The sequence below is a fragment of the Nomia melanderi genome, chromosome 8 (genome assembly GCF_051020985.1).
Source record: "Nomia melanderi isolate GNS246 chromosome 8, iyNomMela1, whole genome shotgun sequence".
Taxonomy (NCBI): Eukaryota; Metazoa; Arthropoda; class Insecta; order Hymenoptera; family Halictidae; genus Nomia; species Nomia melanderi.
In genome coordinates this window covers 12,461,050-12,488,060 of record NC_135006.1, presented here as the reverse complement: position 1 = coordinate 12,488,060, position 27,011 = coordinate 12,461,050, and the positions used below count along the sequence as shown (strand labels likewise).

Here is a 27,011-nt window from a genome sequence, read left to right as displayed (position 1 = left end):
ACCCAACCAACAGGTTTCACGCTCCTCGTTCCTCCATACATATTTCCCTTGTAATTTCCACGCCTCCAACAAAGAATATCGTATGATCGTAAAGAAGAAGTTCGGCTCGAGGGAACTTTTAGGGGCCAGCGATCGCGAACAGCTCTCCGTGTTTCGTCGTGTTGGTGGTGTGATCGTTATCTCTACACGTATGTATATATATACATATATCTGTTCCGTTTCAGTTTCATTTCCCTTAAATTCCTCCGCAGCTGTGAAACAATTCTTTGTACACCCGGCGAGAACCTAAATAAGCAATGTACAAGATGGTGGTGGTGGTGGTGGTAGTAGTAGTGGTGGTGGTGGTTGGTGGTGTAGTAATGATTTTATAATACTTCATTAACGATTTTTTATCTGTATATATATATACGTATATATATATAATTTTATATTTTTGTGTAATATAATTTAATATATATATATATCTATATATACATATTCAATGTGAAATAAAACGTACTCTCCGACTTTATTCGAGAAAACAACCTGCCGCTCGTTACCGGCAGAATATACACATCTTTAACAACACCGTTTCCCCGTCAAAACGTCAACAAGTGTGGCTGATGGGATATCAATATGGCACTAAAGTGATTGGATGAAATCGTGTACGTGTACGTGTGTGTACGTGTGTGTCTCGTGTGAATGTCGTACGAACAAAAAACAAGAAAAAAGTGTTACTCGTCTCTCTCTCCCCCCCGCTTTTCCTCTTTCCCGACATCTTTATTGTATCAAATGATAAACGCGCGCCGATCCTTCCATTTCCGGTTCTCCCTCTCCCCGAGAATTACTTAATTTACGTTAATGATAAATCGTCGTCGCCCTTCACGCGTCTCTTTCACGCAATTTCCGACTTTCCCCCGAGTTCCCCCCGTTTTATTTTCTTCTACTCTCCCCCCCTTCGACACGCGTTGACTGCCACGGCGGCCGTCGATGGCGGAGAGTTTCCGGATCGCTTGACGATGGAATCACTGGACCGCGGACTTTCGCGCGAATTAAAATCTTTAACGAAGATGTTCGAGGGAACAGAATTACGATGGAAATGATTTCTTTCTTAAAAAAAAAAGGAAAAAAAAGAAAAAGAGGAGGAAACAGAGGAAAAACATTGTGTAACTTCGCGCTCTCCGATTTCTCCGTGAACGCGTAAAAGTCCGCGGGCTAATGACCGCGATGAGAAGATCGATGTTGGATAAAAGCGTACGCAGTGACGCAAGTAACTAGACAACAGTGTAATATAAAAATCTGTGGTACCAAATTATTGGTAATTATTTCTTTCTTTTTTTTTTCCATGTCGTTTAAATACAATTCATAATCATCGTTATAAAAGAATAAGCGGCGTTACATGAGACACGCGCGATATCCTCGTGGCAGTCGACGCATGCTTTGTTCGCTAAACTCTAAACCCCCGAATATAATCTTTGTGTATTATTTCGCTCTATACAGGTAAAATGGAGTCTATGCGAGTGGAGTGATGGATGATGGAACATGAATTATACGATGTAGCCTAGCACACACAGCCAAGTAACGCCGACACGCAAGCCGCCGCACCGTGCGGCGGCACGTGCGTCAAAAATTCAATTACAGTTACTGTTAACAATAGTCATAATTAGAATCGAGGCGAGTCAATGCAATTCCTACAGTTTTTTTTTGTTTTGTTTTGTTTCTTTAATTCGTCGTTATTATTTTGTTATTTCATTTCTCTCCTTTTCTGCGTTTCCCCCGTTATTTTTTTTCTCTCTCTCTCTCTCTCTCTCTCTCTCTCTCTCGATACTCCCCTGATTATATTTATTTATTTACTACACTCTAAGTTCTCCACGCGCGAAAAAAGTGTAATTGATTATTCCTTTCCCTCTCTATCCCTACCTCTCGCCCCCCTTTCAACCGTTCCGTAAATATTTCTCTTCTCTTCGATCGATCGATTTAATTGGGATTCGAAATGTTGAACCTGTAATGACGACTGTTAATTATCTTTTTTTTTGTCCTTTATAAGAGATTTAAGACACTATCTACACATCTACGCCTATTTAATCGTGTACACCTAGCCCGCGGCCGCGAACCACTCCCGTCGCGTCGCGCAACCGTCGTTTTCCATTTGTCTGTTAACCTTAAGAGGAAAATGAGCGAATGAAATATATGTGTCATCTCTGAACTGTACAAAAACAAAAGCATCATACGAAATAAGATCCTTCTCTCTAAACGTGTTTGGCGACTGCCAGGCTTAATTAGACTAACAGTGTGTATCCTCTTGTTAAACAACTCGTAGGTAACATTGACTGGCCAACCAATACTGTTTTGCCACTTGCATAGAGGTATTTGTGTATCTTCTTCTTCCTCTTCGTCTTCTTCACCTTGTTAATTTGTTTTCTTTTTTTTTTCCTTTCTCTTTTTCTCTCTCTATCTGTCTCTCTTTTTCTCTGTCTTCGTTATCGGAAAGACGGGAGTCCCGGACAACAAGCGACAAGGCAATTATGTTGAACCAAATAGGACAGAAAGATTCTATAAAGAGACTCGAACGCGGTTTCGTATTCTGATCTAGTGTTCGAATGATGATAAAGTTTGTCTAATCAACATTCACTTGTATTAATTGTACGAACACTCTTTTTATAACAGATGAACAAGATCTTTTAAGATACTAAACATTGTACAGATGTATAAACTGCTAAAGGAAAATACTTAGTTTAAGGTGGCTGATTGCTATGGCTTGTACACGTATCTTCTTAGCTCTCACCACAAACACAAGGAGACTGTAGTGTTCCAGATAACGTCCCGATAACGTTCAACCGTACGATTGTTCATTACGGTGTAATTGTAATTTTGCACGTTTAAACACTAACACTGTCGGATCATGCAACAGAAAGAAGCATCCGTATTCTCGGCATCTCCTTGTCCTGGTGAACTATTGTATGCCATCGTGTTTCTTCTCCTGCGCAAATAAATTCTCTAATTTTACACGCTATCAATGTATCGTGGCATTTTTCACGTACTGGCAGCTGACGAACATATCCCTCTCCCTCAACTCCATCACAGCTAGTCTTATATACGTAATCTGTTCTACTAAGGAATGTGTTTACTGAGAAAACCGTAACCTAGTCTAATTATTGTGTGCTACCTACAAGTTGTTTGGCATAGAGATTTTACTTGCAAGATATAGCTTTTCTTACTTCTTTTTTTTTTTATCAATGTGCATGTTATGATCTCATATTTATATCCTAATCGAATTGAATAAAAATAATTAATGGCTTCGATTTCGATAACAAAGGAAATGAGATAACAAAAAAAAAAATATATATATATATAGGAAAAAAAAAGAAAAGAAAGGAAAAGTTATGAGAATGATTGTTCGATGAAGCGACAATATTAGAAACATTGTGGTTCTAACGATGCAACACAAAAAATGTTAATCTATTTACTAGAAACATGTTTAGACGATAGTAATATGTACTCTTTATATTTAATGAAACGAGAACATTTTGCTGCTTATAAAGAAGCAAAAAAGAGAGGAGATTTAAGAAAAATGTTATGAGATAAAAGTCTAATTGTTTCATTTTCACGGTGATAAGATCAGTGTTACTTGCAACAAGCACAAAATATATAAAAATTCTCGTTAAAGCGAATGTAAGGTTTCCTTTTTTCCTTTAATCTAACTCTGTAATGTACAAACTTCGTGCAATACTAGATTTAGGTACACTAGTACATCCATGAGCGTTACAAAATGACGAAAAGATGAAACGACGCATAAATGAACGAAATATAAAATCTTTTGGTAAGTCTTAGCCTGTTCAGAATTATTTAGAACACACCCGTCGCCTTACCGGCGGTCAGGATGTGTGAATTATACAAGGTAGAAGTAGAAAGAAAGTGGTGGCAACAGGATACAAGATTCATTAATATCCAATGGATAGATCTAATGTGATGATATACGAGTAATTAATGACAAAATTATTGTACCTAATTATGGTAAAGAAATATTATGCTGTCATTAGTGTTTAACAGCGCGACGGCCATTAAAATAAATCAATTTATAAATTAAGTTAATTACAATATGCGACGCTCATAACATGCTCTATTCAAATTTTCTCGAATAGATCTATCTACAGCAACCTAACAATAGTTTGCATCTTTATCGTAATCTGTGACTTTTCAATGCCTTTGGGCAACACAGTGAAGTTCATTGATAATAGTTCACATAGAATTTATGGATAAACTTAAAACCATGTTTCACGTTCGCGGACGCAAAAATATTTTGTCAACAATGTTTATAATATCATTCCATTCCATGTGTATACATATATACACACATAGTACTACACATATGTGTATATACATATATATATATATGTATATATATGTATATATATATATATATATATGTATATATATATGTATATATATATATATGTGTATATATATATATATATATATATATATATATATATATGTATGTTTATACTTTAGATATACGAATTCTCTTTCTGTAATAATCTAATTCAAACCTTTCATGTATATACATATATATATATATATATATTATATATACATATATACATATACATATTTACTCTTCTCTCCCTCTCTCTCTCTGTGTAATATATTATTACTCATGTTATGCGATATTTATAAATATACAAGTTATTTTAAAGAGCGGTGAGCCAGCGCCTCCAGCTATGAATTGTACTCATGTACACTTATATATTTTATTTGACGCTACAGCTAACGTTTTCAATTATTTTAACTAAACCCATTATTGATTACCGCCTATCCCTTATATCACCCCTTCCTAATACCTACCCCCCAACGAAAAACAATGATTTGAAACGTTTGTTATAACTAGATGGTAAATTCTCCTCTCATCTAGCAACGGAGTAAAAGCTGTATTTATATCGACGGGTTATCAATATAAACAAGATTTCTATCTAAAAATCCATTTTCTAACTAATGATTTGATTCAATGTCAAAGTGCAATCGTTACAGATTTGGTTGGCTTAAATAGAATCCGATATAAAGCAGTATCATACAGAACCCAAGGATGTATGACATGACTGCCGACCACAGCAGACACTTTATGTAAGAGTAAACACGTGTAATAAAATAATCTCAATCTTCATACTTCACACTTAAGGTACTTAATAATTGCACAGAAAAGAAATATTTACTGAACAGAGAAACATTTCCTTTTCTATGTGTTTTATCGATTAATATCTATACGTCGCTAATAAAAACTGCGGTAAAATATTTTTGGAAAACGATAAACGAATATGTTATTAGGAAGAAAGACACTTGATGATTAAACTATTGCAAAACACATGTATATAAATATAAATATTTCAACGTGATAATAAAAACTGTATCCGTGCAACTATAACATAAAGGAATGACGAAAACAAGGTTTCTATGTCGCAGCCTTTGCCTCGGCAAAAGTGTCGACGAATGTAAAACTGCATTAAATTCGAATTGTATTCAACTGATATACCTTGAAACTAAAAATAATTAGACGAAATGTTTTAGTGTATGATGTATATCTACAGTGTCGTATTGTTAACTGTACGGAAACTATTCTCTCGAGGACCTTCTTTAAATGATAAAGTCGAGTGGTTTTTCCCCCAGCATCCTAGCAAAATAAATTCTTCATTCTTAAGGCATACGTAAGAAAGAATGATACTCGACGCTAATATATTTCTGTGTACATTAATCTAAACGCTACGAGATATAGATGGATGAAGATTTTTGAGAAATAAAGGCTTTGGGATTGAGAATAAAACTTGGCAATAAGGTTATTATGTTATTCATTTTTGCTGGACCAGCCAGCATTGTAAATATATAAATATATGTTTATACGTAGAATAGATCTTCCTTTATATGTATATTCATCTTCCAGCCAAGTTATTTCTGCTTCATAAATGTAAGATCTTTGGTTTTGCCAAGGTGTTGCTCTGTACTTGAGAAGCGTGTTCAAACAGTACATATTTAAGCAAGAGTAAGGTCGCTTAAAACAGCCTAATCATTTCGTAGTTCAAGGAACAGTTCAATACAATAAGTCGCGGAATTCTTTTATAAAAACGAATGTAAGTAGACATATATGGGGTGCTAATTCCTCTGATTGAAGTCATTCAATTGTGAGTTCTGTATGACCTTGTAACTAAGAGTGTGTTCGAGTTAGATTATGCCTCTATATATGTATATATAAGAAAACAAAAAAAGAAAAGATTTGTTTTTCACAAACGAAACAATTACCCATTTCTAACATCTCCGACTCGATCATCTTCCAAGAACAATATTATGGCCGAATTGCGCCATATCGTCTCTAATGTAACAATAGATTTTACTCATGCCATCTTTCAATATGCTATACCATACAACTAGATATATTATGTGACTCTGATGTGGTACGTGTTGTGTTATTCGTGATAAAGCCCCGTAACGTGGTGTATCACAGAACAATTGTAGTAGTTATCATATAACATATAATATTCATATATCGTAATAATCTTAAAAGATAGATAAATGTTGACGAGCCATGATGGATGCATGAACAGTGATGTGAGAATGCAAGCGCTATAGTGATGTAGCGATAGATGACAACGGGTGGTAGGTGGTGGTTGGTGGTGGGCGAGTGTTTAAAGAAGGGAGAAGAGAGCTACCGCAGCATCATCTCAAGATGCGAAGAGGTGAATAACGGAGCTCAATAATGGGGATGAACAAAAGTGCTGTACTTGAAATCAATGGATCATACTGGCGAGGGCATTCTGACGTGCTCGTTTTGCCTCCTCTTCGCTGATCCTCTGCTCAATTAAATATTGAGCAGTGTCGATTGCATTAGGATAACCCGTGATAGTCACTATGCGGTTCCTGGTACCAGGAGCGAACATGCCCTTCTTAGAGATTTGTATGTTGGCGCCACTTAGGTGCTGAATCTCAATGAGGGCACGACCACCGGGTCCCAGAATAGCTCCCACTATAACCTCTGCAATTTCCATGTCTACTTTCTTGGTCTCCTTGCTGTTGGCGTCTACCTGTGTAGGACTCTTACTTACAAGTGATATCTGGTTAGTGCCCAGGCCAAACGAATTGTTGTTTAGATGAATAGCACTGGCGGCTGTGTTGTTTTGTCTGAATGGATCAAACGGCTCGTATCTGTCAAGTGTATTGCGTGGTGTAGGAGACGTGGATCCGAGAGCAGGAACCGTTCCAATTGGCCCGAATACACCGCCGTTATTGTTGGAGCCATTCGCTGTTGTAGTACTGTCCATAGGGTTTCCAAGGTAACTCATACTGGAAGGCATCCCGATGGTCATCCCAAGAATGTTATACTTAGCAAGAGTCGCAAACGCTGATAAAATTTCGGTAGCAGCTGGTTCCACAAAACCCATAGTCCGTAAATTTAACTTTATGTGTTCCAACAGCTGTGTTCTTACAGGTGCTGTACCCGCTGTTATTGCAGCTTCCAAGTCCAAGTTCAAATTGAGACCAGCACCATTCAAGAGACTTACTGGAATAAAAATTAGCAATATCACGATAATTAAACTCACTCGTTCGTGCGAACGCCGTTCGTCTTCCGCTAAACAAACGTTACTTGTTTCAAACTATTGGAGCCTTACCTGTGTTAATGCCGGCTGTAGAAGTATACGTGGGAGTACTTGTTGGAGCTTGAGCGTAAGGACTGCCTGTGGGATTGTAATTAGCTACAGGACCACTTACATCAGCGTAACTAACGTTGGGGCATGTGCCACTTAGTGGATCATCCGCCACTTTTGCTAATATCATCATTAACGCACTACGATTATTTTCTTTCTCTCCGATAACCGTTATGCATCTTTCTTGTAATGATACATCTTTCGCTTTCTGACTTATTTGAACATAAGAGCCAGAATCTTCTTTAATTTGCTTAATATAATTCCCAGCTTTACCTATTATCATTCCCGCAGTGCTGTTAGGTACTAGGATTTTTACCTGAAAGAATAAATCAATCATTTTATGTAGACTACTAATGAAACACTTAAGAACTAGGTCATTGCTAACAAGAACAAGCCAACATGATATGCAGACGATTATCAATGCTGATATTACAATACAATAAAAACACATATGCAAAAAGATAAATGGGCTATATCTGTACCTGCTTATCCCTCTCTGCTGTGGTTTTTCCAGATTCAAAATCAACAGTTGTTTTTAACGTGAGATCTGGTTTCTCACGAATTTTATCCATAATGAAGTCCATAACTGCCATTATGGCTTCCAAACTGCCTGTTATCAAGCATACCCTCTCTGTGGTTCCTGTAAAGCAGAGTATATTGTATTTCTGTAAGGATAACAGTTCTGCGCATGCATTTCTTCAAAATACCTGGATAGAAGTCATGAGACTTGGACATTTTGACTCTGGCTCCTGTATCTTTCTGTAGTTGGGCAATCGTGTCTCCACCTTTTCCAATAATAGCTCCTGCAGCCACACCGGGAACCAATACTTTGAGGTGATACGATCCATCTCCTCCTACGAAATATCAAATTCACATTGGAACCATTAAACGACTCGATTCAAAGGGTACTCAATTAAGCAAGAAACATTTACAACACACTCCACTTTTTATTATCCAATTCAATTCCACAATACTTATACCAGATTTATTTGCCATCGGCAGCCAAGTACTGCAGGAAACAGTGTACAGTTTCATTTGCTTTAATTTGTACAAGGAAACAAACCAATCCGTCACGAGGAATAAACATACAACAACATCCCAGAGGTGTGCATAAATATTTCTCACTTTCATCAAACGGATACACCAATGAAAAACAAATATAGTATTCAAGCTCCAAAACTACAAAAATCTACAGACACTGATTCAAGTTTAACTCATTACGACCACAGTTCTAACATTCCCATAGTTCACTGCCTATTTCTACCTTAAATAATTCAAATATCCCCAAATAACCACGTGAGAAGCGCAATCCCTCGATAATTAGGTCACAAACGTACATGAAGTTGCAACGAACACCGTGAAAGTTCATCATGAGATAAAAGCGTATTTGAAGGTAGCATTTTCGTGAGACACGGTACACCAAAAGTGTCCCCAGGACACGGGGTGTCGAAGCAACGCGTAATATCCGTTCGGCGAGCAGTCCCGAGAAGATTCGAAGCCGAAGACGCGCGCAGGGTGACAGGCACGCGGGCTGTACGGATCGGCGGCAATGAAAACACGGACGGGCACGGGCCTCGACGGGTTGTCGCGTAATTGGCGAGCAAAGGATAACGCGGCGAGCGTGACGCGGAACTACGCGAAGTTTCTTCTGCGTCGAGGGCGAACAGCTGTTTGACAGATGGAAGCCCTGTGCGCGCTCGCGCTCGCTCGCTTCGCGCGGCGACCTTGACCCGCAACCTCGGTAGCGGAACGGTGTGCTTGCCTGCCTGACAACTCACCGATACGCCACATCCTAGTAACCGTTGCTCGAAACGGCCCGGAGGAGAGAGAGAGACCGCGTTCCTTCGTGCGGGGCTTTTCGCGGGCGTAGCGATGGGCACTGGCACTGGCCGCGAATCGGGAACCGCGCCGCGGCGAGAAAACGGCGGCGACGGTCGCGTAGAGTACAGGTTACGGATGACGGAACGCGATACAGAACCACTTCCGACCCGTTCTCGCCGCAATGTTGGCGGCCCGACGGGACAACGGCGGGGACAAAGTTGCAGAGTCACTGAGAGTGATCGACGGCCACCGCCACGGCAGCGATTCTCCATTAACAACGTCCACAGAGGCACGACCGCCCACGCAGGAACACGACGAACGGCAACGGGCTCGGTCACGATGACAGCGGGGCGATCAGGAAGACGAAGAGGAGAAATAGGACGACGACGATGACGACGACGACGACGACGACGATGTTGACGATGACGATGACAAGGGTGGAGATGAAGGAAAAGAGAAGGAGGAGGAGGAGGAGGAGGAGGAGGAGGAGGAGGAGGAGGTGGAGGAGGAGAGGGGGGAGGCGACGACGATGACAACGATGACGTTGACGAGGGAACCGAAGCGCGAACGTCAATGTATGAACGGGGGAGCGAAGAGAAAAAAAAAATATGCGGGAGGAAAAAGGGGAAAAATGACGACCACCGTTACGGCTACCGCGCGTATATAAAGTTCGCGGTCACTGGATTAGCGGGCTCTCGAACGGATCGAGGAAAAAAACAGGGGAGATACGAGAGGCAGAGGAAAAGAGAAGGAGACGTGGCACGAGAGGATGCGCGAACCGCTGTGCGGTGCACCGTGTTCGCGTTCGCCAGCCGTTCGAGAAGTGGGAAACGAAAGGGAACGGCCTAGCGAGCGATTGCTCGCTTGCTTGCTCGCTCGCTCGCTCGCTGTGTCAACAGCAGCAGCACCAGCAAGACAAGATTGTCAAAGGCGCGCGAGAGAGAGTAAAGAGTGCGACGATATGTAAGGGGAACAAAGAGGGAGACAGAGAGAGAAAGAGAGGGAGAGGGATGGATGAACAGCTAGCAAGGATAGAAAGAGAGAAGGAGACAGAGAAAATCATTGTACATGTATATTTTATCGGTTGGGATATATGTGTATGGTATATATGCTGGTGGGGGACACGATTGACGGAAGGCACCATGGGAGAATCCGTTTCGTCGGGGAAAATAGATAAAAGCGGTTGACAACGCGCGATGGAAATACCTGATCCGTAATGTGACCTCTTCGTCGCGCCATTTTCCGTGTCGCAATCGAGCGGCCGCTTCCTGGAGTCTGCAATCTCCGGGGAGGGACACGTCTCCATTCCTGAGTCGGCGGCCATCTTGGCTCGTTCGTTCGCGCACACACACAAGACGAGTGAAACGGGGAGCGAACTGTGTGAACGTATCTGTATGTGGTGTGTACACGTATGTGTGTATGTGTGTATGAGAAGGAGAGAGAGAGACAGATAGTGGGAGATGTATATACTTGGTCGACACCACAGAGAGAGACGATGGCCGCGACCGGGGGCAAGTGTCGTCCAAAGAAGCAGAGGCAAGGCGGAGGAGACGCACCACTCACGGACCGAACGACGAACGAACGAACGAACGTACGCACGACCACGATTGCTGGTTTCGAACGGAAGGAAGAGGGAGACCGACCACGGACGTACGTACGCACGTACGGACGAACAAACGACGGACGCTGTCTCGCGGGGTGCCGCGTCTCACTGGCGACTGCTCGCGGCTCCCTTGCCAACCAGCTGGTTGATACTCGATGGTGTGTGCCTCGGCCCTCGCGTTCCTCTCTCGCGCTCCCTCCGTCTCGCTCTCGCCACTATTGGTTCCGATCGCCAGTCCGCCTCTCTCTTTCCCACCAGCCCTCGCGGGCTCCGTGCACCAGGGACGTACCGTTCGACCTGCACCAGGGGCGTCTTACCTTGCCGCTTCTCGGACGCGTCGATTCTCATCCGGATTTTTCACGTTCGAACGGAACGTTTGAATCGACCGTTAGAGACTGGCCCGTCGTACGTTCTCGACATCGATCCGAAAAACGTTTCTACCCGGCGATTAGCATGTTCCTCACGATCAAGGATTCATTATTCTATATTATATAATTTATTAGTACCGCTTCGCCGCTTTCGCAAGCTTGCCCAACCGATCCGATAGATACGCGTTCCGTGATGGAACGATTAAACGATCGCGTCCCGCCGTTAAACGGAACTTGATCTTTCGTGAAACGAAGTCGGATCGATAAATTGCTCTATCGATTGATTTCATCGTTAACCGTCTGTCTCGTGAATTGCCCGCGGACTCTATACTGCGCATAAGCGATTCATAGGTTTTTATCGGGGAATAGCGTAGTTATTGTCCGGTTTATTAATCCGTCCTGCCCGTGGACGAGGGAAAACTGTCTTCGCTGTAAAAACTATTTTCCCCGCCAAGGCCGTTAATCTCGTTGCCGTTGGTGCGCACTGCGGTATGACATCATGGCCCGCGTGTGTAAACGGATAGAAAAGATGTTTTTGATTTTCTAGCTGCGGCTCGAGTTATACGAAACGTAGAGGCGATTATCGGGTTCGATGTTTGGATTGCCTTTTATCTACCCGTATGCCAGCGTGTTATAACAACTTCGGTTAATAGCACGTCGTCGTTCGTTACTCTCTTATAGATGAGCAATTGTCCACTGTCGTGACGAAGTTCCGTTCTAAGCGCAACATTCGTGTAGTATATCTTCGAAATGAACGTGCCATTGGTCGAAATATCGGTTAACCGTAAATTACGAGATACCATGATTCCTTATCTATCGACAGCGTGAGGGGGAAGCACGATCATTTTTCTTTGAAACCGACTATCGTAGAATACAGTGTACGCACCAGTTCGTTACGAATATTTCATTGGCCGCATATACGGTTCATGTTACCAAGAATGTATTTTTAAAACCTTTATCTTCAGAAAGATACGCAGATAACGTATTCCATTAATATTCAACAAATCGCGTAGGTAAAAATAAAACTTTTCAATAAGAAAGATCCACGAACGGGAGCGTCAGGTGAATCCTCACCGTCCACGCGTGCCGTGAAGCGACGGGTCGTTTTTCAAAATTTTCCTTTCCTTTTCCATGAGGCTGAAAATCGACGTAGTAGATACGCGCGGAGGAAGAAGATTGGCAATAATTATCGTGTTATCGGCGTGCACGATCGAGTTACGTCTGCTACGGCACAATGGGTGTTTTTATTTTGCAACAACAGGCAGAAACAATGCGGCCGTCGGTGAACTTGCACGTATTATTTTCTAATATCGATTGCACGCACACGTGTTTGGAGACGTGTCGACGGGAATTTCGACGTGGAAATAATCTAGCTGCCCGATAAAATATGTACACTGTAGTTTTTCTTCCGAACGGCAACTGATTCACTATCGAATAGAGTAAAGTCCGAAGTTGCAGCCGACGTCAGGCGATACGTAATTGCGCAGATAAAAATTTATTTCGCATTACAAATAGTCTTACAAATCCCTGCGAGCAGAGGACGGCGTTATATACACACAGAGAAGCGTTCAGTCAACAGTCGCGTGTCGCAATGCTGTTACTTGTTACCCGTGAATGCAACGTAGTCGTCGTGGCTGTCGTCGAATCGACAACAGCGACAATTCGTGAATTGCGCGGGCTCTTCCCTACCGAAAGGTTGTCTTTAAGCCACGAGGTGGCTCCTGAGTGCTATTAAAACGTTCACCCGATAATGCCAGGAGGAACCACGTTCCGACACGTGCGTGCACACACACACACGCGCGCGCACACGATGTCCCGCCGTGAGAGATCTTCGGTCTCACCTGTACGAACAAATTTGTCCATCCCGTTCCCCATCGCTTCCTGTTCAGGTCCTCGTGTTCGTTCGAACTGGAGGCGCAAACGCACGCACCGACCGACCGACCGACCGACCGACCGACCGACCGACCGACCGACCAACCGACCGCCGCTCTCGCTCCTGTGTACGGAATCTCACGGTTGTCTCCCCGAATTCATTAGTGTAGGTGCATGTAACACGTATGCTGTCATGAATTTTTCGAGCGATGGGAGCCTAGCAGCGTTGCTCGGTATATAATCACTGCACGACCTCGCTCGATTGCACTTCTCTCCCGTATGACGTGCACCGAGCTTCGCTGCCGATTCGAACTTTTGCGCGAGGTATATACACCGCCGAGCCACGGGCGCACGACACCAGTCCCGCTCGGAAACTTTTATTCTTTACATTCCCGCCGTTCCTAGACGGTGCTCGGCCCGATGTGACCAATACTTTTCTTTGGGAAATTAACGATTAACGATGTTTGAAAACAGAAAACTTAAACGGAGACATTGGCCTTTTCAAACCGCTTGGCGATTGAGTAACGATCTTGGAATTTTTTTTTCTCTTTGTTGCGTCATGTGTCCAGCGCTAGGATGAGGTGGCTCTAAATAAATATATATATATATATATATATATACACACATATATATATACATATATACATATATATGTACAACTATTCCTAACCGGTTTAGAGTGCGATGTGATTTCCGATTGTGATACGTAGATGGTTCTCAGGAGACTGTTACCTAACCGTTAAAGGAACATAAGTTCCTTTAACGTATTGTCCTTGTCCCACACCGACTCGAGTGAACGAGCTAGATCCCTTGCACTCTTTTAGACTCCGGGTTAGCAGGCTGTCCATCTATACTTAAGCGTGAGCGCATATTGTGCTGCACGCACGATGCATACATTTAAATGCTTATCCAAGGCCGTTGCATACTGACACATCGACATACTACTGTTAATACAATACTCGTAAAATCGTGGGTCATGTCTCGATTGAAGTTTCTCACTTCTGATGCTGTTCTGATTAGATTTTCATGCGTTTTAGACTCTGGTTACAGAAATTATATTATTATATCATAGAGTGATGTAATATGTACAGGACTGGGATATTTCACAAAATGGAATAACGATTTGAATTCCAGGCTGAAACTGCATTTTTTGGGGTGTAATCGAGTAAAGCAATTTACCAAATATATTAGTTTCCGTGCATTGAATATTATGCAAGCGGAACAGTACGATTCCTTGCTACGTTGACCCCATTTCTCGTTTGACCTTAATATCACACAAGGTACTCCAAGTCGATCTATATAGTACCTATCAGCTTTTCGGGAACCTATTTCCCACATGAGTATACTTTTATCATGTTTGGAATGTATTTGACGGATAATGTAATTTTAATAAAAGAATACACGGTTTTTCTTCTTGTAATTAAGTATTTCATTAATTTATATCCTACCCGCGTAAAAGTGAATAGCTCGTATATTCTGTATACAACCAAAGTACAAATAATCTTCACAGTTTGCTCCTATTCGTGAATGATAATAAAAAAATTCATTCCCAATGTATGTCGCACGCATATAATGTTTAATTGTTTTTGCATTCACACACGTACGTGTTATTCTTTGATAAAATATTTCCAAAACCTTTTCTTCAATCTATGTAGATGCTACTTTGACTCAGCGAGTCGCTGATGGAAAACATAACCATGTTTCAAGTTTCAGATAAAGTAGTAGTAATCTTTGGTTAATAACATAATTATGTAACCTGATATCTTGATAGCATATATTTTAGAATGCTAGTGATGAAGATGCACGAGTATTTCGTAATCTTACATTGTTACTTCAACCAAACACTTTGTAATGGATGACGTTGAGACACAGGTGAAGATTCTATTTTTTGCTAAAGCCAGAGAACTGACGGGTAAAAAAGAATGTAGAATTACACTTCCACGGAAGGTGTCATATGCTGATTTAATAGATAAAGTAGTTAATCATTTCAAATTGGAAAGTATACGTGACACTTTAATCTTAGCAGTAAACGAAGAATTTGTACTTCCGGACGCTACTTTAACACTTTCAGGGAAGGACGAAATTGCTATTATTCCGCCGCTTAGTGGAGGTTTGTTATGTTTTTTATATAAATATATAGAATATAGAAATGATTATATGTATTCATGAGAAACATGGCACTCTCAGGTTAAGATGGGAGAACCAAATGACATCATTAAACTCCAACAAGAAGAACTAAATGTTGGAGAAATAATTAATTTAGCAATATCTCCGAATTGTGGAGCCATATCAAATTTTATTGGCATTACTAGGGATAATTTTGAGAATAAAAAGGTACATATATTTTTTTAAGTTTTAAGTACAATCGTAAGCATAGTTTTACATACATGTGTTATTACAGGTTTTAAAATTAGAATACGAAGCTTATGAGCCGATGGCTTTAAAGGAAATGAAGAATATTTGTGCAAAAATTCGTTCGCAGTGGAATGTTCATCATATTGTTATATATCATCGATTAGGAGAAGTACCTGTATCCAAAGCAAGTGTAGTAATTGCTGTTTCATCTCCTCACAGAGACGAATCATTAAAAGCTGTTGAATATGCTATCAACACACTTAAAGCTTCAGTTCCTATTTGGAAAAAAGAAGTGTACGACACGCAGGAGGCTCAATGGAAGGAAAATCAAGAATGTGCCTGGTCTAAGAGTAAATAATATTTTGATTTGTTATCTTCATTTTTAACAGTATCAACATCCTATAAAGACACCAAAGTTGTCTAAAGTTAAAGCATTTGTTTGCAGAATAATGCATGTTACGTTTAAATAATGTATTGTAACATTTTAAGATTTTAAAAGGGACAGGTAAATTTTATATAAAGTTTATATAAATTTTAATAAATCGTTAATGAAACGTTTATAACTTTATTACCATTTACCCATTTTGTACTAATAATTATTATCCTTTACTTCAATGAATTGTATGCAATGTGAGATTATACACCCAGTACTTATTTTTACCAGTGCTTGATACAAGACATTTCCCAGTATCTGAAAATGCAATTACTATATTGAGTGATACTGAAGATACTGTGATACAGAATATTGAAGTACATGAAAATCAAGAAGAAGAAGAAGAAGAAGGGGAGGAAGAGGAAGAGGAAGAGGAAGAGGAAGAGGAAGATGCGTCTACCATTGAGATAGATCCAAGTTTAGTTCAAATTCGTGCTACAAATGAGGAACTGAACAATAGAATAGCATCTTTTATTGAAAGAAAACGTCAACAAGTGAATATGGTGAACGTACAAGAATTTTGTTACCACAGGTTGGTTCATCATTATTGCTGAAATCAACACAAATATCGAGTATGTAAATGTATTTAAAAAGTAGATACTCTTTCTTAAAAACATTGATAAAATTAATATTTTTACATGCAGAGATCAAAACGACGAAAACGAGGATTCTTGTGCAAGGGTAGATGCAATTCTCATTAGACGAAAGGATTCTAAAAGCCATGTCAAAGGTATGTGAAAATATTTATAGTTACATTTACGAATATTACAAATTTTAAACATACATGTTTAGTGCATAGAGTGCTTAACACATGGGGACCACAAACGGTTGATCAATCAATTTTCCGTAAGGCAACCATGTCAGGAATAAGTCAAATGAACAATCATTATTCATCTGTGTTGGATGACAGAATTTCAACTACTGAAAGAATTCTTGGGCTCAATCGTCCTGTACCCAAAGATGTGTATGAAAGACTAAAAAATATTGAGGACAGAATACTATACTTAGAAGGCATTTCTCCAGAATATAAAGACTTTTGGGTAACATTCTGAATACATACGAAAATGATTTTACTTTGCTTCAAAATATTTATGCCTTGAATATCATTTATTTATAGAGGACAGAAGACATTAATAGCCTGAAAGGAACCTTTAAACCGATTAGAAAAAGAGTAAGTATAATTTTAACACTGATTTTATATACCAAATTTTAACATATAACTAATAAATTTCAGACCTACTCCATGGCAGAACTAGACACGAAATTACATGAACTAGAAGACAAATATGCAAAAAAGATGAAATAATTTATATTTAATTAACCATTAATATATTCCCTGTAAACATATTGTAATTCTTGTTCACGTATAATAAAGATACATATCGTATAGCATTTTGAATAAGCAGTTTCCTTAAATACCATCCCCACTATCTATCCCACCAAATAATCAAATATATAAAATGGACAATATTGCAAGTGACTGTACTTCGTTTTAACGAAACAATAATCTATAGCTGTTACTATGGATCGCATCAGAAATTTCCGATAAATTAATAAATACAATTTTCATCGTGCAAGCGGTCGGCATTGCCGCACAGACAATAAAAGGCGGGGCTACCGCTTTCCACAACAAGGTCAGAACTTTTGTTCGGGCATGTACTCGCATTAGTTCGTCTTTCGGTTGCTAGAGGCAGTCTTCGTCGTGCTGCCATACGGTATGGCTGCGGTTCGTCCAAGTTTTCTCCTTATCCCGCTATAAATTAAAGTGAATCATTGATAGTGATGTTTTACTTGTCCGGCGGCTCGATAAAAACTGATCGTGCTCTCGTATGCTGGTGAGTACTGTCAGAAAATTTCTTTAAATACATCGGCTTCGGTGTGTTCGCCGAACACGCGGGCTGCACGTCGTCTGCCAGGCTGACAAGCATCATCCTTTTTCCTCTCAGCTGGCCGAATGGACCGTTTCCTTCGGATTAGTTTTTCTCGCGGCGTTTCCCGTTTTCCTCGAGCGGCTTCGACTTGACGCGTTTCATTGAAAGAAACGCGTATCGTCAACGCACACCAGCACGCCCGATCGAGCTATCATTTCGCCAAAGTACAGCCACCCTTATTTTTCTATGACGAATTTTTCGATTTTTCTCCATCTTGGAGATTTTCCAGTCGTCGGATTATCCTTGCCCACCCTAATTAAATTAATTATCCCGCCCCGAAACGCCTGACGTCGCACGCTTCCCTGTATCCGACGTCCTCGTCCAAAAGCATCGTTTATTTTTACGCGATCTATTTCCGTCCTGGCACATGGGTTTCTTCTAACAGTTTTCTCAAACGTTAGAGAAATAACGCGACCCGCCGATCCTGTCACGAATTTTCTTCGGCGATACGATCCCGCGGACGAGCCGCCCGTTTCCTTCGCGAAACAAAGGCATAGAGGAGCGGTTCGAGGAACGTGTACTTACGGGGCGAATGTCAGTAATTACGATGAACGAGGCACGTGTTTACAAACACGAGATACAGCAAAAACCGGGGCGGTTTTTAACGTAACGTGTCCATAAATACAAGCGTACCTATTGTTATAGTTTCCCCGCGGAAAGCGTCGCAGTTTTCAATGCTATTAATCTATTCGTAGTTCGGGCACGATCGTTTGTGCGTAACCTTGCTGCACCGACACTTTTATTATTCGAATGTTGTCATGAAAAAGCCAGATTATTTTCTTTTATTTTGAATGATGAATGCACGATTTCGAACACTGTTTACCGTTTACTATTCATCACTTGGAACAGCATTCCACCTAGCCAACTATTGTTTCTCCGTGACTGACATAAACCATCGCTTTTAACATGTTACTTAACGCCATGTTTATCTTCAGCAGGGGTTCTCAATCGGCCTCACGAGACACCTTAAGCGTCACGTTAACACGTTGAATGCCGCACGATTTCATAGAGCAAAATATACAAAATGGAGAGAATTTAATATTAAATCATTTGATTGAATCGCATTATTATTACTGCATATTCATCGAGCCAAATGTCACCGCGTTATATATTATTTGTAATGTAGAAATGTTCCCAGATAATCATCGTTTAATTGAATGAACTATAGTGATTCGATTTGACTGGGGGTCACCGGTGACCCCCGTGGCATTCAACGTGTTAATATGAAAGTTGATAGAGCTCTTCTCGTTCGTTTAATATTCAAGCCTGTATAAATAAGACTTTCTCCTAGGAAATTCAACGCGAATAATTAATTCACCCCGGTGAATCAATTAACCCTCTTCGTATTCAGCGTGGGCCTGGAGAAAGAGGGTGAAACGAAACAACACTCGCTTGGCCTGTTTTCTTTACCGATGATGGTTTCCTAAATTTTGCAACAATGCCAATTAAAACCGATGTCCTAGACGATAACGTTAGCTAGCCAGAGTAAAGTCGGTGCATGTGTGCCTCTAGTTTCTACCGCGTTGCACCAGAGTTCTTCGCAAGGCCATCTTATCCGTTAGACACTTTAAGCACCGTGCCTGCAACCTACGAAACCAGGCTTGCGAAATGAGAATTCGAGATAAAGGTATTTCATCCTTCGTCCATAAGTTCTATTATTATTCAAGACGAAGATATTTCATATCTCATCTACAATAATTTCATTGTGAGCACACGATTTAGAAAATAGAAATGTGCCTGTGAAACAATAACCACAGAACAAACTATACACATTTTCTGATAAGAGAAAAGAGTATTTCAATCAGTAGCATGCAAAGTAATAGACATTTGTATAAAACAGAGTACAACTGAAAATAAAGTCTACCTTGTATATTAAATTGATCAGTGCCTCGTACGGTTAAATTAGAAATTGATCTTAAGGGAGAGGGTTTTTTTAAATACAGAACGTCTACCTTTCTATGAGCACCACAGTCAAACATTTCTTCACGATTCTAATGAGTTCAATATGAAAAAAGAATTGAAAAAATCTAAAGTAGTGTCCTACTGTAATTTACTCCATGAAACAGAAGATAAAACGTTCCAATCAATTTTAAATGACGTTATTAAACTTCGACAAGAACTGAATGTTGGAGAAATAATTAATTTAGCAATATCTCTGAATTGCGGAGCCGCGTCGAATGAAAGATCTTTCAATCTGGTTATGGATCTGTAGGATAGTGTAGAACATTCAATAGACCACCGTGAAAATTGTGCAAATTTAAGTTTTACCGACTCAAACGCGTTAAAAGAGGAAATAAAAATAAGGGAAGGGAACGCGATGCGGTGACCGGCGCGGGGAGAACGCCGTGCCGGCCGGTCGGGCGTTCGCCGTTCGTAAAATGAGTTACCGTGTAACGCGAAATGTTTCGCGGGTCACGTGAGGAAACCCTTCGCGAAAACGTGTTACGTGGTGCGATTTAAACGACAAACGGTATCCCCGTTCCTTGTTTCTTCCGCGTTTCTTTCCACCACCACATCCCGCACTAGGCCAATACGGAATTCTCGGCGCACGGAAAGACAAGCGCGATCCGTTCGTGCAGTTAATCGATTCTAATTGAAGCAAAGGGTCACGAAACGATCGCCGTCGCGCGATTCGATTACCATTCGAGCTTTATCCGCGGATCGCGACAACATATCTTGATAGGAATCTCCTGGAGGGATTCGAAAGTTCGAATGTTATCGTTCCGCGCCGCGATGCTCGCGGGAATTCTTACACGCGAAGTTAACCCTTTCCTCCGTGTAGCAAAACGATAAAATTCAATATTCGACACCGTATTTTGTGCGATGTGATTCGACACGAGATATCGAAATAAAGCAGTTCTAACCATAGATTCGCGTATTATTTTAATACAGTAGAATCAACGTTAACATTTCGTGATAAATCAAGATTTAATCGGTACTTTATTAGGAACTGATGAGTATATGCAGAGCAAAAAGTTTTAAACGTAAAGGATTCATTCCGACCGTTGATCTGTATCAGGTCTCGCGAAGTTTATTTCGCCAGGCCAGACTGTACACGTGAATTTTACCTTTCTTATTACCTGATAGCGTATCGCGTAGCCTAATCTCGTAGTCCACTTATGCAAACGCGCCGCGCTAAAGCAAGGAACAGGAAAGCTAAATTTTTGGCTCGTTTCATCGCACAGTTACCTTTTTAACACTTCGAACGACAGAGGCACATTGTATATTACTTTCCAAAGATATTCGATCGGTTAGTTGACCGTTTATTTAATTAATTTCAGCAACAGTCGATGAACAGTGAACTACCTTAGCGATTTTTACAAGAGCGAATGACGCTCGAGCTTTTTAATTAATATATTTCCTTATCACTGGGCTAGAGACTTTTACGTAAACACGATTCCCAGGAATCAATCGCTAAAACCTGGAATACAAAATATGGTTTTTCAGTGAAAATCTCTTCATATCGTGTCAAGCTCCTTGTTACATCCATCCTCGCTCAATTCCGTCGTTTGGGGACGCATAAAGTCCGCAGTCTACTTACGGCTGCAGCGAAGCAGATCGGATCTTTGGCAGACCCGAGAATTTCTCGCGAGTTTCCAACGTCTTTAAACGCACGGTTTCGTTCGAGGCTCCCCTTTAACAAAAGCGGATCCCCTGGGGGCCAGCGCAGACCTCGTTCGACTCCACCTGAAATTTAAAGGGACCGGCAACGAGCTTTCTTCCACCGGCAGGAGTCCCTAGGCGCGTTGACCTTTCCGCGGCGGATCGAATCGTCGGGGCGCGTGCGGATACACGAAACGCGCGGCGCCGCGAATGTAATTCACGCCCCGCGTCGTTTTCCTTTCCGTTTGACGCCGTGGACGACGACCTACTCGTTGCGCGTGGAAAAGGTCGCCGATTTCCGCCGAGGGAACGTTGAAATGGGAGTGATCATCGTGGAAAAGGTTGCGACTGAATTGCGAACGGTTCAGATTAAGCTACCAATTTTTCCTTTCGGAAATTGTGTAACGCAACGCGACTTTCCGCTAAGTTCCTCTGAAGGAACTTCGAAATGGAAGTAATCATCGTGGACAATGTCACGATTTAATTGCGGGCGCTTTACATAGAAGACTATTCATTTTTCGTTTGGAAATCGTGTACCTCAGCGCAACTTTCTGTACAGTTTCCTTATGGAAATATTGAAACGGATATAACCGTTGCAGAAAAGATCGTGATCGACTTGTCAACATTTTAAGCAGAATCGTTACTCGTTCCCTTGTCGGAGTTGTTTGTCCCGGCGCAACTTTGTGCTAAGTTTCCTTAGAGAAACGTTAGAGTCAAAGCAATCATTGCGCGGAAGGTTGCAACTAAATTGTAAATGTCATAGACACGACGATGCCCATTTTCCCATCGGAAATTACGTGGCACGCCACAATCTTGCGAAGTTCTTCAGCGAAGAACGTTTGAACGGGAATCAACATCGCGGAGAAGGTTGCCAGCAAACCGCGATTGGTTTGGCCACGCTGCTACCGTATTTCCACCGGGAATTGCACAGCGCTGCCTTCGTGATTGTTAACAACAACGTCAGCGCGCCGCTGACGCTTTCTTTCCTACAACGGCCAGTCGTTGAATAGGCTAATGGCGGCCGCGCCACGGGTGGAAACATGATTTCTCTTAATCACGGCACGCTAGAACGCGCGAGTGGCGTAACGCGTTCCACCTAGCTGATGTAAACAGAATTTCAATAATGGAACGGTGGCAGACCGGGGTACCAAGCACCACGATGATCTCTCGCTGTTCACGATCCAACCGCGAAACCAGTGAACATTCTTATTGCTCCTTCATCCGCGAGCCAATTCTCAAGTGACACCCAGCCAAATCGTTTTACTGTCATTCGCTCGATTAACACGTTGATCGTCAGGAGAATATTGAGCTTAATACAGTTATTATACTTAGATCTTAATAAGCTCTAATATAACTTAACCTTTTGCACTCAAATGGCAATTGATTTCCATATAAAATATATTATTTTATACGTATATACGAAATTACCAAATTTAATATTTAATATTAAGCTTTGCACAGTGCATCGTCTGCAATATTCAAACAAAGAACTCTGCTACCTAATCTATGTATAATTTCTGATTAAGTCGAATACTGGTGAAATACTTTTGAAGTGTGAAAGGTTAATATAACGCTTATCAACTCACTTGCATTATTAAACACTTTTATTCAGCATCAATCGTCTTATTATTGTTTTCAAGCAATCCAGAAGTATCGGTACTCTGCCGGATAAACGCGCAATAGAGACAACTTAGCTCAATTAAATAACGCGATATCGTATCCCTTTCATTTCGTGCATCTTGCTCGGTGAAATCGGCCGGCGTTCGGCGCGTTAATCGCGCAAATTCGTTTGCCGCCGGCTAATCGGACGTACGAAGCGCGCACCATCAAAGCTAATTACCCGTTCAACCGCGGTAACCGTCTCGCGAACGAACCTCGCGTATTATTTAATTGAATCGATCCGTCGACGGCCTCGTCCCCGCGGAACGCCGTATCGACGGGCTCGTAAAAGCTGCACATCGCTGGCTCAATTTTCTTAAACGGTCCCTAGTTCTGCTATGGTTATCGGGCGCGTTCTCGAGAGAGATTCCAAGGTTGCGGTCATGTAAAATGCGTTTGCGTTCTATGCAATCTCGATTTCCCTCTTCGCAGGGAGAACCTCGCCTAACGGCACTCGACGAAATATTTTTTCGCGATCCGTTGACTCGGTGCGGTCCATTGAGTGGATGCAACGAGGGTGAGTCGCTTTTCTGTCGAGCGTTTTGTTCTTTATTCTCGAACGCGACGCTCATTGTCCGCGGTCCTTCATTGTCATCATCTTCTTCTTCTTCCTGTTCTTTATCGTCCTGTTCTATTCTTCTTTACTGTCCTCGCCCCCTAGTTTTTCTATCACTCCTTCTACCTCCCTCCATATCCTCTGAAAGATCGTTGTCTCTTTTCACCACTTCTGTCTATTCTTTTCACCACCCTACACAATTGTTGCCTCTTTTCACCATTTCGCCCATTCTTTGATCATCTTCTTCCTTTCCACGCAATCAAATCCACGATTCGAAGGTTCCTACATGAAATGCGCCCCGGTTGCGCCCGAATCTCGTGTATGATCTCGGCGAGCCTCGCCTGAATTGCACCTGTTCCATGATAGGCTACACACCTTGCCTGTGAGGGTACACGACAGCTGAATACTACACACCTGTGATGAGCAACCTTCCTTTTACAGTGGCCTAAGTCGAAGTGATATTCCATGCGACCAACGCAATGCTTAATACTTAATATCTAACACTGGAACTATCGAGCAATTAGAATAACCTAGCATTTCTTCTAAAAGCTAGAAGACAACCCATGCATTATTTCCGGTGTTAAATACTTAAATTCATTAACACTTCGACTATCACATCACCCGAATTCCGATGAAAAATATGTTTGCATAGGTTTCAAAATTAATTCACCTCATAACATATCGAACGAACCGAATTTTGATGGTGTATCAGAGACAAGTGGAACAATAGCTGTAGCTATAGCACATCTTGACTTCTATAGTTTCTATTTCATGAACAAAACTCTCTGTATGGAATCTAGGTGAGCATTCATTCGGCGATCAACGTGTCAACAGAAAGGTTATTATTTATATACAATGGAAACTGACTTACGTAAAGCCTATGTCGTCGCGCCAGCTCATCACTGCTAAACGCGTTTGCTACCGACCTAAAATCGGAAATGAAACGGCGGCGCGATCCGATTGACCGGTCGGTGACGGGTTACAGTTAATTGTGCGCCGTGAGAAGCATCGCTGGACACATCCGATGATGTAACCCGAAGCGGTTATACCGTTGCCCACTTCCGGGCCAGTCCGCAGTGGCCCGAACGCGGAACAGGGAGGAGCAGGCGGTCGCAAAGGCCGTTTACACGGTTCCCGCCGCCAGGCACTTTGTTATTCGACGAAGGAGCTATCGGAAATACCTGTTGGCGGTCTCGTGAATGAGTGGGAGGATTCGATGTCTATATCGCGGGCCACGGGCTGCCGTGATCGTCGCGACCGCCGCGACCGGGATCCCGGCCGCATTTGCATAGATAACCCGCAAGCCCGAAACCGGCCGCCTCGCGTTCTCCTACGGCCGTATCTCGACCGGTGATCGATAGTTTCGTGAACTCCAGTTGCGAGAGGAACGGGACCTGACGCAGGGAACGGAGACAAGGTAGGACAGCATGTGTCACTCGGGATTTTCGGCTTTGTATCGCATGGCGATCGTGCTAGACCGTACGGTTGCTTGCTTAGAATCGGTCATCTCTGAATTTGGGGAAATAAGAGTTAAATGGAAATTGATTTCTTGGCACCTAGGACTACTACACGAATCGAAACAAGCCATTTGAAAATTTCTAGTTTATGGTTATTGAAATTCAGTTGGCTTTGCTAGGAATTCTAGACTGAATCTCTTCGAATCTCAAGAAAAAACGTACTCTATTAACTTTCATGAGAAATTGGAGGTAGATGATTGCTAGTTCTAATGTCAAGAATTTTATTATCCTAAAAGTACAGCAACGCTATTTTCAAGTTTTTACAAAAACTTCTCTATTTCACGCTCCACTCACTCGTGTTCCTCTTAAACGCATAGAATCCGCGGCCTAGTTTATCGGTAGCGATGCAAACTGATCGATGCCCCGATCAGTTTCAACTGGCACCTCGATCGAGACGAGATTACTCAGACGCGTAGGGGTTGCCGTGGGAAGAAACGTTCCGCATATTCATGAAACGCCGCATTTTTCGCGTGTCTTTGCGCGTGATCGATAGGATTCCTCTATGGTTTTCGTTCGACTGAACCGGGAAAAGCCCTGTTAAACCATTATCCGCGGGAAATGTGGATTTCGTGTAATAGAGTCTTCACGTAGGAAAGTGCGCGCAGGTATTCTCCGGTAATTCAGCGATTCGAATGTAAAGCAGCGACCCGATCCTCTGCAGGATTTACATCGCGAAGCACGAAGCAGTGTCTTCGGCTCATTAGCGACTGCGTAATGTCTTCATCGTTCCGGAACGGGTCGTTCGGATCGTTGTGCAGTTTTTTTTTGGCACGAAGTGTCGAGACCTTGGTCCCCGTCTATTTATATCGGAATCGATGGCGTTGGACTTCTGGTCGCGAAATCGGGCGAAACAATTTTGCAAAATCGACGAGAGATTTACTCGAGCGATGAATAAAGCGAGGTGAAGATCGACGGAGTAACGTGACGATCTTGATTGCACGAGAGAGATCTGTATCCGATAGCGTTCAGTGTGCTACTATAAGCAGCTTGTAGGTGCAACAGACGAAAACTAATGCAAATCTCAGGGAAATAACGTAACAGCGCTAAAAATATGATCTTTCTTTCCAAACTATTATAATTCATAATTCACTTGACAGTGAAAAGTTATAACTGATCTGAACCACAAACGTTTTCACTGATTGTCCAGTAATTTCGAAACTTCGACCCTGTGATTCAATTATTTTACGCTGATTTGTCTCCGGTTTTTGTAATCGCGATGCACTAGGGTTTGTTTGGACCATCGCATATACGAGCACAGTTCGGATACAGGAAATTGTTCGGCCTTCCAACCGGGTCGAGCCTTTTTCGATCGACCGTTACGGCCGACCGACCACTTTTGAGGCGCCCGATCCGCTGCAACGTTGATTTAATACCGTGTTCCGGCGATAACTGCCTTTGATTAATATTGCTATCCACGAGCACCTGTGGTCTCCGCCGCCGGCACTCGTGTTAATCCGCCGCCGTTCGGTATTTTCGGTGTAATTACATCCGAGCTTTGAAATGATCGATGCACGACACGTTGCGCGATATGCGGTGTGAATCTGTGACTCGTTCCTAAATGTTCGCGGTCCTCTCTCGTTAAAAGCTTCTCTTCGGTCCACTGTCATTAGTACGAGTTTCTTTTAT

The 27,011-nt window shown here is 41.8% G+C and overlaps 3 protein-coding genes across 15 annotated transcripts in view; 2 read left to right on the top strand and 1 right to left on the bottom strand.

The window, feature by feature from the left end:
- Window positions 1–14,145, bottom strand: part of pasilla (RNA-binding protein Nova-1-like protein passilla) — a 32,066-nt gene extending 17,921 nt beyond the window's left edge. Inside the window, exons 1-7 of one of the 9 annotated variants that reach the window (XM_076369807.1) lie at window positions 14,002–14,145; window positions 13,301–13,918; window positions 8,375–8,521; window positions 8,150–8,307; window positions 7,632–7,983; window positions 6,767–7,522; window positions 1,779–2,959 (exon numbers count right to left, since the gene is read on the bottom strand). In XM_076369807.1, the coding sequence (XP_076225922.1) occupies window positions 2,880–2,959; window positions 6,767–7,522; window positions 7,632–7,983; window positions 8,150–8,307; window positions 8,375–8,521; window positions 13,301–13,334 (1,527 nt within the window). In that variant the 5' untranslated portion in view covers window positions 13,335–13,918; window positions 14,002–14,145 and the 3' untranslated portion in view covers window positions 1,779–2,879. Of the gene's footprint in view, window positions 1–1,778; window positions 7,523–7,631; window positions 7,984–8,149; window positions 8,308–8,374; window positions 8,522–9,445; window positions 10,472–10,694; window positions 11,298–13,300; window positions 13,919–14,001 lie in introns of those variants that run through there. The other 8 variants (XM_076369804.1, XM_076369803.1, XM_076369810.1 and 5 more) reach the window with 8 other exon arrangements.
- A 663-nt stretch (window positions 14,146–14,808) lies between these two features.
- Window positions 14,809–17,506, top strand: Mocs2B (Molybdenum cofactor synthesis 2B). Of its 3 annotated transcripts, none has more exons than XM_031977660.2 (9): window positions 14,809–15,203; window positions 15,403–15,441; window positions 15,519–15,665; window positions 15,733–16,036; window positions 16,351–16,651; window positions 16,764–16,849; window positions 16,912–17,159; window positions 17,237–17,290; window positions 17,354–17,506. In XM_031977660.2, the coding sequence occupies exons 1-9, from the start codon at window positions 15,183–15,185 to the stop codon at window positions 17,423–17,425; spliced, it is 1,272 nt and encodes a 423-aa protein (XP_031833520.1). In that variant the 5' UTR covers window positions 14,809–15,182; the 3' UTR covers window positions 17,426–17,506. The 3 variants fall into 3 exon arrangements, with proteins under 3 accessions (XP_031833520.1, XP_031833521.1, XP_031833522.1); XM_031977661.2 differs by having other exon boundaries at window positions 14,811–15,203; window positions 15,358–15,441; XM_031977662.2 differs by having other exon boundaries at window positions 14,811–15,203; window positions 15,355–15,441.
- Window positions 17,507–17,780: 274 nt separating this feature from the next.
- Window positions 17,781–27,011, top strand: part of TTLL5 (Tubulin tyrosine ligase-like 5) — a 55,621-nt gene continuing 46,390 nt past the window's right edge. For 2 of the 3 annotated variants that reach the window (XR_012999052.1, XM_031977668.2), the window contains exon 1: window positions 17,781–17,954. Coding sequence is in view for 1 of the 3 variants with exons in the window: in XM_031977668.2 (XP_031833528.1) it covers window positions 17,949–17,954 (6 nt within the window). In the remaining 2 variants the exon portion in view is untranslated. The remainder of the gene's footprint in view (window positions 17,955–27,011) is intronic. The other variant, XM_031977669.2, reaches the window with a different exon arrangement.